Source organism: Calonectris borealis, chromosome 1 (genome assembly GCF_964195595.1).
Source record: "Calonectris borealis chromosome 1, bCalBor7.hap1.2, whole genome shotgun sequence".
Classification (NCBI taxonomy): domain Eukaryota; kingdom Metazoa; phylum Chordata; class Aves; order Procellariiformes; family Procellariidae; genus Calonectris; species Calonectris borealis.
This window is the reverse complement of record NC_134312.1, coordinates 220,637,793-220,650,224: the sequence shown is the minus strand read 5'-3', so window position 1 is coordinate 220,650,224 and position 12,432 is coordinate 220,637,793. Positions and strand designations below refer to the sequence as shown.

The 12,432-nt window shown below is 49.1% G+C and overlaps 1 protein-coding gene across 3 annotated transcripts; it reads right to left on the bottom strand.

Annotated features, from left to right (window-relative positions):
• Positions 1 to 2,653: 2,653 nt before the first annotated feature.
• On the bottom strand, positions 2,654 to 6,515 carry LOC142078013 (folate receptor gamma-like). Of its 3 annotated transcripts, none has more exons than XM_075140496.1 (5): positions 6,256 to 6,515; positions 5,009 to 5,192; positions 4,133 to 4,321; positions 3,637 to 3,772; positions 2,654 to 3,376 (listed from the first exon to the last, which is right to left on the bottom strand). In XM_075140496.1, the coding sequence occupies exons 2-5, from the start codon at positions 5,144 to 5,146 to the stop codon at positions 3,015 to 3,017; spliced, it is 825 nt and encodes a 274-aa protein (XP_074996597.1). In that variant the 5' UTR covers positions 5,147 to 5,192; positions 6,256 to 6,515; the 3' UTR covers positions 2,654 to 3,014. The 3 variants fall into 3 exon arrangements, with proteins under 3 accessions (XP_074996597.1, XP_074996598.1, XP_074996595.1); XM_075140497.1 differs by having other exon boundaries at positions 2,657 to 3,376; positions 6,425 to 6,455; XM_075140494.1 differs by lacking the exons at positions 5,009 to 5,192; positions 6,256 to 6,515 and adding an exon at positions 4,710 to 4,965 and having other exon boundaries at positions 2,664 to 3,376.
• Positions 6,516 to 12,432: the final 5,917 nt, after the last annotated feature.

Here is a 12,432-nt window from a genome sequence, read left to right as displayed (position 1 = left end):
TACTATTGGTATTTTAGAAACAAACCCAAACTGGTGATGACAGCACAGATACAGGGGCTCACAGAAACAGGATTGTACAGTTCCCCACAAGTGACAGAAGATAAGCAGAAGAAAATGGGATAAAGAGCAAGCTGCAACCATCTTCCATCCCAGCAATGCCAGTCAGGATTAACACCAAGGGTTGCAAGCCAGTGCTGTTCCATAATGTCATACTGTAACATGGATGCTCTGCAGTACATCACTACAGGGTGTTTTAAATGAAGATCCCCTCTCTCTACCTCACAGAAAGAATTTGAGTGTGTAGCCTAGCCTGGGAAACAAGAACAATTCTGCTGCCCTTGGCAGTCTTAGCAACATCATCCTCTTCCAGCAACAATCAAGAGACAGAGGGAAAGAGGAACTAATTGTAGCTGCAGACCAGTTTGCCCAGATCTCATGCAGTAGCTGGCAATAGGCAAAATTATCCTCCTGTTGCCAAGCATGGGAACAGTACCAACAGGAGCGGTGAAATGCCCAGGGAGCAAGTGTCTACAACTAGAAGTCTCTCATAAAGAAGAGATGCTGGCTGCCGTATCACTTGCAGCTAATCCTAAAGCAACTTCCAAAGGATAAAACTATGAGTGGTTGGAAACGGTGAGGTGAGAGCTCCCTCAGGGACAGGCCTGCAGGCAGGGTTTTCACATTGGTGCGGGACAGGAGGACTTCACACCAGCCCTGAAGGGCATCCTGATGTCCTTCTAAGAAAGTACCTGAGCATTAATCAGACACAGTGGCAGAGCTGACCAGAACCTGCATAGACAGCGGGAGCTGCCTGAATGGGATTTTCCTTAAACTCCAGCAGCCTTGCCTTTAGAGTTGTTTTATTTTTGTCCTTTATGGAGATCGCTGTCACAGGAATCAGCTCCAAGTGCTTCCTCTTCCCTGTAAAAGACTGAATTGTAGAACTTTTGTCTCAAAGACTGCTTATCTGACTGCTGAATATTATAAGAATGGCTGCAAGGCCACAGACATCTCCGGCTGGCAAGGTATGAAAGACGGAATTGCAGATCTTTGGCTGCTGGGAACGGCTGCAAGGTGTGGAAGATCTCTGGCTGGCACTGCTTGGACAGTCAAGACTCAGGAATGCGGAGACATGTCGTTGCCATGGAAACTGCAGCCCTCGCATGAGAATAAAAGGGACTGCCAAGAGGACCCCGGCGTGATTGCCGACCCCGCTGAAACACCGCGGACCCCGGAGCGACCGCCCACCGCCGGAACTCCGAGAGACTTGGACCCCCGGGACGCTGCGGTTCCATGGCGGTGACTATTCTTGCAACTCTATCCTGAATGCCTGCTTGACTTCTGTCTTTTTACTCTATTCTATCCTATCGCTACTAATTTTCTACTTTTGATATTAAAAGTTGCTGTTTTGGGTATACGGCATTTGACCTCGTTTTGTGTCTTAATCTCGCTCTTGGGATCATATCGAAACCTCCCCCGACATCGGATCGGGACATTCCCCATCCCTAGCTGGGTCAGGCAGGGTAACCCCATACCCCACAGATGGGCTAGAAGACATTTTTGCCTTGAAGCCAGGGTCAGTCCTAGGATAGCTTCAGCTTTTGCAGACAAGACATTGAAGTTAGAGAAGAAAAGAAAAAAGTGCTGCCGTGTTCCATATGAAGGCAAGAAATAAGTAACCAGCTACAACAGAAGCTGTATCATTAGGAGCATTTTAAAAATCCAATAAACCAGAAAAACTTCTGGGAATAGCTGCTTTGATCTAAAAACTCCTTAAAGTATTTGAAGTACTAACAAAGCTCTGCAGACTGGACAGCTGTGGACTTTGCCTAACCTGAGCAGCCCTGTGCATTTCCCCATTGCTCTCCCCTTTGCCATTCCTTTCAACAGTTGCTAAAGTTTTGCTAGAGGCTTGTTTTCGCTTCCGAGGAAGGAAAAAAAAATAAGCAGAGCAGTGAGCCTTTGCACAGCTACTTATGACGTCTGCAAGTCCCATGTGGGAGGCTGTGAACCATTGCTCCTGGGGAAGAGAAAGTTTTGAAGCAACACAGATATGCAGTCAAAACCGGGTGATAGGCAGGAGGAGGAAAGCTGTACCCGTGGAACTGCACAGCTGTAGTGCAGGAGAGGGAGCTTTCCACATACAGTCTCTGGACAGTGCAGGACGAGGACAGTTCTGCTAACATGCTCCTCAGAGGCACTTGCTGGGCTGGAAAAGCAGGTGCCACTTGCACCAGGCTGCAGCACAACTTGCATTTAGCTCCAGCAACCCATGCACAGAAGGTCAGACAGCTCCTGCACCCAGCCTTGAGAGGCCCGGCTCAGAGGGAAGAGGAAGATGCGTGTGACTGGGGGGGGACACTACAGGTGCTTCTCGTGGCTAGCTGCGGTCTGCTGCAGGAGTCCCAGTCTGAACATTCAGGCAACCCTGCACCTCCTCCAGCAGCACAGGGCAGAGCACAGGCGCTAAGGAGCCACCTGGACCCAGGGGATCTACATCTACCCAGGAGGATAGATCTTTCCTAGCCCGCAGGCAGCTCCTAGTGTACCGATCCCCACACCCACCACCACCCAGTCCAGACCAGCAGCCTTGTTCCATGCCCAGAGCACTTGTACCTCCTTGATAGTACTTCACTTCAGTACAGCAAGGCTAATTCAGAGGAGTATTTTATTGTCATCCCCACCCTTCAGGGAGTCAGAGCAGTCTGAAAGACCAGACACCAGAGCTCAGCCGAGGACCTTGAAGGAGCACTGCCAACCCAACACACAGCCATGAGGTGGGAACAGATGTGAAGGAGCTCCTACATCAGAGCAAAGACACATGGTATTGCCCTTCCTACGATGGCAAGGAAATAACTGGAAGTAGAGGCAGGTATCAAGGTCCAACAACATAACTCATGCAGAGCACTTACTGGGGTGCGTGACCAGTGTGAACAGACAGACCAAAGTTACCTATGCCAGCTCCTCTTGTAGGGCAGCTGGAGCAGTCCAAGCCATGTCCCTTCAGGGAGCAGTCACAGGGACCCCCACCCATGGGCTCCACAGCCCCCGGCTCCCTCAGGGAGCACCACAAGGGCCAGAGGCAGCAGGACCAGGACAGGCCATGGCAGAGCACACACAGCTTTGTCCGTCTCAGGAGTCACGTTCTCCATCCAAGCAGGGGAAGATCTCTTTTTCCAAGCATAGTACTTTGCCACAACCACGTTGGGGTTTCCCTGGGCAGGGTCAAACCACATCTGGATGCAGCGTCCGCTGCCCCGGTGCTCTGTGGTGTATTTGTAGGAGTTGGACCAGATTTTCTCACACAGGTCTTTTGGTCGGGGGAAGACATGGCTGAAGGGTCTGCACATGGAGCCCCAAGGACAGCGGTTTGTTCCTGAAGACAGACAGCACCACAAAAGACAACAACAACATGAGCTAGCACACTCCACTCATGTCCTTTCACCTGGGAGTAGCAGGCCATCTGCCCACAGCCTGCATCTTAGCCGATGGATGGTGGCTTGGCCACCTTCTAGTTGGCAGCCCCACAGACAGGCAAGAGCAACTAGGGGTCTCTGCTCCAGCCGCTGGGCAGTGACACTGCCAGGGGCTTGCCTGCAGGGGCGAGGAGAGGCTTGCTCCGCACAGCCCACTGACCTGTTGCCCAGTTCCAGCCCTTGTGCCAGTTCTCTTTGCACGTGACGTAGTCCTTGCAGTCCTCCCACCACTCCTCACAGTCCTCTTTGCAGAGTGGCACATGAAGAATCCTCTCCCGACGCCAGCTGCTGTCAGCCTGCAAGGAACAGGACCGTGCACACTGGCGGTGGCCCTTGGAAGTTAAGGGGCAGGATCTGCCACATCCCAGATTCCCCCCGGCCCCTTCCATTGGGCTCCAGAGCTGATCTCAGAAGAGGTTCAGCCCCAGCAGAGACATGCCTGGACAACAAGCAATTCTTCCATCAGCCTGTCTGACTACCTAAGCAGAGGCCAGCAAAGTCCTTTGAATCTTTCCACCCAGTAGGAAAGTTTGGAGTGTCCCTGGAAAGCACACTCCCATACGTGCCAGGGGTATACTGTGTGGGGGACCAGCATATAACATACCACATGGCCAGTAGAAGCCCTGTTGTCTTAATCACGGCAGATCTGATCCTACCTGGTCAATCCAGGGCCCCAGGTTGGGTGAGCACTCATACAAGCATGTGTCCTGGATGAAGTGGCGCTTGCACTTGGGTGGCATCAGCCCACAATGGTTCCAGTTGAAGTTGTACAGGTTGGATTGGTCCTTGTGGGCTTCTGAACTGGTGTTGGCTGTGCAGCAGGCGTTGTCCTTCCAGGGAGCACACTACAATGGAGCAAGAGACAGGCTGGTCAGGGAGGGCAGGCAGCAGCTCGAGGGAGTCAGAGGATGCTGCAGGTGCCAGCTCCCTGCATAGGCTACAGCAAGACGCCTTCAGCAGCGAGAGGATTTCCTCTCCTCCAGCAAACCCTTGGGCACCGTGGACTGAAGCGTTCAGGGCTGCAGCAAGATGGAGTTGGAGGAAGAGGTCAGATCCTCACCAGGAATTAGTGCCAGCCTGAGGAATAGAAGCAAACTCCCTTCTCTTGCACCCTGGCTTGCTCTTAGCCCCATCCCCACCAAGGACCTGGGGGCAGAGCTCTTCAATTAGCAAGAAGAGTCTCTAACACAAAGAGGGAGCAGATAAGAGTGTCTTTTCCTCACCATCCTTTACCTTGTTCTGATCTGGGGTACCTAAGCTTTGGGAAGGGGAGGCCTCCTGGTTAAAGAGGGGTGCACTGAGCTGACAGAAGTCCTCACACCACTGCATCTGCCCTAGCCATTTGCTAGAAGAAAACAGCAAGCAAACAGGCGTCATACCCAGCACAGGCTTTCTTCCTCAGGCAAGTGTTGCTAAGCCCAAAGCACAAACCAGCCCGTATCATCTGGGGAGGGAGGTACAGGGGACCCCACTGGGGAGGGTAGGTACAGGGGACCCCGACAATCCCACCTAACTCACCAGCAGAGTCATACCTGGTCATGCAGCATCCCCTCTGGGCCAGGCTTGGTTTTGTGGTGTTTGGCATCCATGCAGATGTTCAGCAACGGGTCCTTCGCAGGCATCACTGCGGAGGCAGCCAGCAGCACAAGCAGCGCCTGCCCCGCTCCCATCCCCGCGGCCAGCCCAGTCAGATTGGGGAGCTGGGAGGTGACAGAGCTGTACAGAACGGGGACAGCGCGGGAGGGGTTTCGCCACAGGCAGCAGTAAACGAGGTGCTGTGGGGGCCAGGCACCCCTGAGGACACACCAGCAGACCACCAGCAACTCACAGCACCAAGGACACAAGTGCAGCCCCCCCAAGCAAGGCTGGGAGGTCAGCTACACGTTATCCTCCGGACACCGCTGCGTCGGAGACAAACGGCCCTCTCGGTGCTTGGGCTGTTCAACACTTAACCCCAAACATCCCTGATTGGAAAGGGGATGCTGGTGAGACCCACTCAAATGGGGGTCCTTTCGCATTAGGCCACCCCACTGTTTCAGCACAGAGCTTTCAGCTCCCAAACCTTCTGCAGCTAGACACTGCTAGTTAAGGGATCTCTTTCGCTAGTGGTTCAGAGGAGGCAGTTAAATGCACTAGCACACTGACATCTTGTGTGGACCATGAGCTGCAGGAGGCACACCTTGTTTTCAGGAGTACGTTAAGAGAGGAAAGCATTTTCTTTGGTTTATCTGCATCTGGGCCTTTGGAAACCCACACCTGAGGTCTCCAAAGGAGACCTGACTTGAGCAGTAAGAGACAGAGACACTTCACATAATCATGCCTTAGCCTCCTCTGCCCACCTAGAGGCTGATAGGGCTTTTATAGTAATTTACTTAAAAAAACTTAAACAAACAAAAAACAAACACACCCAAACAAAAACCCAAAACACCAAACAAAAAAAACACCACTAAGAAAACCCCCCAACAACCAAACAACAAACACACACACCACAGTACTCTCTCACATTCCTTGCCAATACAGCATAAGGGTCTAAAACAAATGTCTTTTAAGAAGCATTTTGCAAAAAACTTTTCAGAAGCATAAGAGCAAGACAAACCACTTACAGCATTAAAACAGCATAAAACAACACAGAAGACAGCAATTACAGAACTAAGGAAGCAGACACATAAATCCAAGGACTAGGAAGTAGCTAACTTGCATTCAGAACTATATATATAAAATCAACAAAAAAAAAACTGAAAAAAAACCAACAAAAAACAACCACAAGCCACATACCAACCTTACCAGCCCAGATAACCTCTAAACCCTCTGTAACACCTTAAAAACATTCAGCACAGGAACTTCCTGGGGTCAGCTTTAATAGGAAAGCCTTCTAACACAGCTGCTGGCACTTGAAAGTACTTTCCTAATATGTTTAACGAGGTTTAACTTCTGCCAGCATTTGTTACCTTAGAAGCAGTTGTTTTGGTGATAACCAGCTTGTCCAGCCTCTTTCACAAGCAACACCCTCTTGCCTGGGAAACAGTCTAGTGTTTTTTTCAAAAGGCAGGTTTCTTATCAGCCTTAGCCATTCATAACAAGCCCTTTTTCCTCCACTCGCCTTATACCGGGCAGTTTTGATTTGCACCATTGCATGAGGCAAAAAAGCAAGGAGGGACAGATCCAGGATTCTGCCATGTACCAAGAATAAATACAAAAGGGCTAATGCTCATCACAAAAAAATGACATGCAGGAATAAATGCTATTGTCTCAGAAGGAAGAATAATAACTCCCAACACCAAATAAATGCTGGCTGATGGGGGGAAACAGTGCACCTTGTTGCAAAAACCTGAGAACAATAACTGAAGCTAAAAGCTAGGGTTTGCTCACAAGACCCTTTGGAAAGCCGTCACCCTCAGCAAAGGGGCAGAGTCTTCCTCTGGAACAGCACAGGTTTGGGGGCTGTTTTGCTCTTTTCTTCAATCACATCACTGATGTTTTGGTGATGAACCCACTTGCCTAAGGAGTTCATCTTCCTAAATTAGTGCATGAACGCTTTAGGTTCTAGGAGACCCTGCTTTAGTGATTTCCACAGTCTAATGACATGCTGCGTGAATAATGACCTCTGCATGTTCGTTCTGAACCAGACGCGTGCTGTTTTAATTTCTCGTGCTTCTAGCCCTGGTATTGGAAGTGACAATGAGCAGATCTTCCCCCACTCATCTTTGAGCCTTTGCCACCTCTGTCATATCTCCCCTCCGTTGCCTCTTTCCAACCGAAGCCATGGTCTGCTCACTCGTTTCCCATGACAAGTGGTTTGCTCATCAAGGAGGCATCAGGACTGCAGCAGTATTTCAGATGCACAACGCTGTCCTGGCCTTGTTTTCTGGTCCTTGCCTAGGAATTTCTAATATCTAGTTTGTTTTTGGAACTGCTGATCACTGAACTGTGTTGTTGTAACACTATCATAACTGTGACAGTTTGTTCCTGAGAGATAATTGTTAGCCACCAGCCTGTCATTTTCTATCTGAAGTGTTCCATTTTTTCCCCAAGTGCATCACTGTATGTTTATCTCAAATGCTTTTTTTTTCATCTGTTGTTTTATTGTTCAGTGACTCAGTCTTATCAGGGTCTTCTGCAGATTTTCGCAGCTGGTCCTCCTGTTCCTGGAGTAATTTAATATCATCAGAAACTTGGTTGCCTTGCTGTTTTCCCCTCCCTTTCCCAGACAAAATCCGTTCAAAAGCAGCAATCCCAGTACAGGTTCCTGCAGGGGTTCTCTGTAAAGGATAGCCACGCACTTTTATTTTATGATTCAGTTATTCAGCGGTGTGTGGAACTTTACTCTCATTTCGTGGCTGCTTATTTGATGATTTTCGGTGGGGACCTTGCTCAGAGCCCTTGGGAACCCAGGTAGACTCTAACACCTGGATCTGCCCCAGCCAGAATCCTTCCCAGCCCTTGGAGGACTCGCAGTATGTTAGGGAGTCTCGTCTGCACGTTAGAAGAGCCGTACTGACCCTTTCCCCATAGGGCGTACTTATCCATGTGCCTATGGATTCAGCCCATTTTCTGCGACCTTTTCCCACACAGATACCATGTTCATGCCTGTGCAGATCCCTCGATCTCTCCAGAAAGCCTCTTGAGGTGTCCCCTGTGAACGTGCAGACCTTGTCCTTGCAGGGGGTACGTGTACACGTGACAGTGCAGAAAATGGGGAAACTCTCCCTCTCACTGTAGTCCTGCCCATATCCTCGTACTTAATGGGATGGGTGGGTGGCTGGGTGCATGCACATTTGCTCCATCTCCTTCTGCAACCGATCTCCAGGGTCTGGGATCGAATTGCTTTGGATGCTTCTTCCCTGGGGTCAGGTTTGGGTGAGCAGCTGCTGGGTAACTGCTTTAGGGTGTGCTGAGTGCCTCTGGGCACCCCAGGGGCTGCTTTAGCCGGGAGCCCAATGCACTTGCCTACGGTGCTTAGTGCCACTGGAGATCACAGATCTCATCGGAGATGCCTGATGGTGTCCCACGTGGCTTCCCACTGCTACTGCTACAAAGGGCCGTATGTGTTGTTATGATCAGAATCTCATTTACGGGCAAAAAGCAAACGCACTTTATGTATAAGAATTAATTGTTAGCGTAATTGAAAACAGGCTAATACAAGAATCATTGTTAGTCCGGATCCAGTTATTACATAAAAAAAGAAAGAAATTAATATTTCTCTATAGAAAAAGAAGAAGAAGTAGTAGTAGTAATAACAATAACAATAACGATAATAATAATAAAGATTGTTATACACATATTTCACAATTTCTATCTCTTCCTTGGGGTCATGCTTACCCTTTCACTGCTCCTCCAGGTCCTAAGGTTGGTGACTTCAGTTTGGTGGTGGTGGTGGATGTTACATCAAGTCATCAAAATCTGGAGTCCTTCACAGGGAGTATGATATTGATGTTCATGGCTTCTTCTTCCTCACTCTATGGTCCACTTTGTGTCTTTTTTATGTTTGATAACATGCTTTTACACCTTGCTTTCTATTCATTGGTCTGCAAGTCCATGAAACATGCAAATTTCCTAAATATGGTGCATTTTATGCATGTTAGATCCTTGTTATTTGCTCTCTTTGTCACCCCAAAACCATTTTTGTCCGGCTCCAGGCTTGCATTTCTTTAACTGACCATTCCTGAGTTGTTTATAGCCATGAGGTCTCCAGTACCCGCCTGTGCCCCACCTCTTATCACCTCATGCCTGCACTCCTCTGTGCCGCATCCCGTGTCCCCACTTCTCAAGGCCCCTGCCATCCTGCCAGACGCGTATTTCTTAGCACTACGCCATTAGGTTGAAGTCATAAATATCTCATTCAGCACAAAATGAGCAGCGGCCACGCCATGGATCTGGGCTACGGGGTCAGTGTGCAGGACCTGTGTCACACCTGCCCGGCCAGGCCGATGCTGAGGACATCTTGAATGGGACTCAGCACCAAGGGGGGGCAACCAAGCTGAGCCCTGGATCGCCACCAGCTGCTGGGGTCTGGGACGCCCCATGCAGATGGGGACCCTTGCAGAGAGACACCCACCACCAGCACAAGGAGAATCCTCCACAGGGGCCCCCGTGTTTGACCATCTCATGCTGGAGCTGCATCTCAGTCCTGGAGTCCTTCAGGAGTGAATCAGCATTGGTGAATCATTGAGGTGCTGGAGCGTGTCCAGAGAAGGGCAACGAAGCTGGTGAAGGGCCTGGAGCACAAGTCTGATGGGGAGCAGCTGAGGGAACTGGGGGTGTTGAGTCTGGAGAAGAGGAGGTTGAGGGGAGACCTCATCGCGCTCTACAACTACCTGAAAGGAGGCTGTAGCGAGGTGGGTGTTGGTCTCTTCTGCCAAGTAACAAGCGATAGGACGAGAGGAAATGGCCTCAAGTTGCGCCAGGGGAGGTTTAGATTGGACATTAGGAGAAATTTCTTTACTGAAAGAGTGGTCAGGCCTTGGAACAGGCTGCCCAGGGAAGTGGTGGAGTCACCATCCCTGGAAGTATTTAAAAGACGTGTAGATGAGGCGCTTATGGACATGGTGTAGTGGGCATGGGGGTGTTGGGTTGAAGCTGGACTCGATGATCTTAGAGGTGTTTTCCAACCTTAATGGTTCTATGATTCTACGATCAGCATTCAGCTACAAGAAGAGCAGAGATAACCCCAGGGTCCCTGAGAGAAGATCTAATGTTTTCTTCCTTTCCCTGAAAAAATTGGTTAAAACGCACTTTAAAACTAAGTGTAAGCAGGGGGTTTCTTGATGCACATAGAAGGAAAGGGAAAAAAGGTGATATATTTTACATTGGACAGATATTGTTGCTTCAGACTTTTCATTTCTAATTCTTGATTGTTCCATCCATCAAAATTTTTGTTGTCTAAAAAATTTAGAATTTTGAAGGTGTTTGTTAAAACTGAAATCGGAGATTACATGACACAACTCTTGGATCACTTTGGTCTTGTAACAGGGAATAAGAAGTTTTCTGTGCGCCTTGGTGAACTGGGCCCAGGGCAGCTTGGTGAACTGTTCAGATCAGTGGACGTTGCTAGCATTGGTCATGGAGAATAAGCAATATAGATCTGTCTAGGCGGATAGCTCAGATGAGAAAAGGAGTTCTCTTTGCTGTTCAAAAGGATGCTGGGCACTCAGGTACCCCGGGGTGAGGAGGTAATGCTGGAGAGACGGCAGATACAGGTAGAGAGACTGCAGAGGCTAATTTGTTCTGCTGCTGCTCTGCAACAAAAAATCCAATTATTTATTTTACTGGGTAACACACTCACATGCTCTGCTTGCTGGAAGGTTAGGAAGAGAAACTGCCTCTTTTTGATAAAGTATTTTAATCTTCCTGAATGAAGAGGCTATACATATAGAATTAAGTTACATGTGAGCCAAGAAAGAATAAAAACCTGAGAATAGAAAGCAAGGAAGGAGTAAAAAAAAAAGGGGGGGAAATGATAGTGAGAGATATGTGAATGAAGACAGAGGCACAGAGTGATCTTTCTTAAAAATTAAAGTTCCTACCTGAAAATGAAACATCTCAAAAGCCTCAGGGACTTCCCACGGAGGTTACAGACATGTTGTCTCAGACCCACGGTCAGGGCAGAATCTCTTTGGGAGCCATGAAACAAGATGGAAATTGGCCTCTGAAGACACAGGCTGGTAAAATAAACCCAGTGCACGTGGGAGTGCTGAGGAAATGCAGGGGGAAGGCAGCTCAGAAGAAGAGCTGAAGAAAACTGCTAGGTTTATCCAAATGCAAAATTCTGTATTTTGGCTCTTCTGCAGCAGATTGGTGTTAGCGTGATGATGTTATCTGGATGCGCACTGAGAATGGCAGTGGGTTTGCTCCTGTACCGTGGCCCAGCGCTTGCTCAGTTTATCATAGAAACCAACCCTGGAGCCAGCTTCCTCGCTGCGCGGGAATATGTTGTAACACTGAAGCGAGATTAAATTGGACAAGTGGGATTTTAGTCCCCCAAGATCACCCCTGGACACAAGCAGTGAGGTATGTAACTCCTCATTTTGTCTCTGGATCTCTGTTCTTACACTGCTCTCCGCTCAGAGGCAGCTTTCGCCCCCACGCCTCGTGTACCGCCGGTACCTGAGCCGTGGCAGGTCGGCACTTCCCCAGTGGGCACACGAGGGTGGCGGACCAAGGCCATCGCTCCTTGCTGTGTGTCCTCTCTGAGAGGGTTGTCTGCGATAGCCCGCTGCAATGGTTCTGCTTCTTCCTTGCAGAGCAGCTATCGAGTTGCCAGTCTCCCCAGGGAAGGTTGCTGGGGTCTGAATGGGGAGGGTACGTGACTTGGGCCAATTTCTGCAGTCCGTTCCCCTCACACCACCCCAAACGCCATTATTGTTTTACTAGTGACAATAGAGGTGACGTCCCTGACTGCTCACTAGAATGTATGTTTATGGACCCACTACTCATTAATTTATATAATCACCTTTTAAACTCCCTGATGCTGTCCTCCTTCATACTTGATTGTGAAAACAAGTTCCAGAAATTGCTCTGTAAAATAAGTATTTTTCTCTGTGTCAAACCCTTCTCCTGCTAGTTTAAGTAGTTTTAGTATTGGTGGGTGACTGCTGTGCATTCAGCCCAATATTTCATTGTCTCACACGTCTCCTACTGAGGCCAGACTGGCAGCAGTCTTTCACTGCCACATCTGCAGAAAAAGTGACCTTTTGCCAGACACACTGCCAAGGTAATATCAGTGCAAAGCTACTTTATGCATGATTACACAATATTGCAATTATTAGACTATGCGAGCAGGGAGATACACAAAAACTTCTTGGACACCCTCCCAGGAGCAGCAACACGTGTTTATCTCATCTCCACCAACATCAGTCCTGTGGGTGAGCATCCAGGGTGAGGGGGGCATTCTTGCTGCCAACGGTCCCTCGGGTCTTGGCTGACAGAGTCATTTTTGCCTTGAACAGCTAGTGGAAAA

Coding starts and splice junctions, on each gene's coding strand:
- LOC142078013 (XM_075140494.1), bottom strand. CDS start 4,853: ATGACGCCTGTTTGCTTGCTGTTTTCTTCTAGCAAATGGCTAGGGCAG. Junction 4,322..4,709: donor GTACCCCAGATCAGAACAAG/GTAAAGGATGGT, acceptor GCTCCATTGTAG/TGTGCTCCCTGGAAGGACAA. Junction 3,377..3,636: donor GGGCTGGAACTGGGCAACAG/GTCAGTGGGCTG, acceptor GTCTGTCTTCAG/GAACAAACCGCTGTCCTTGG.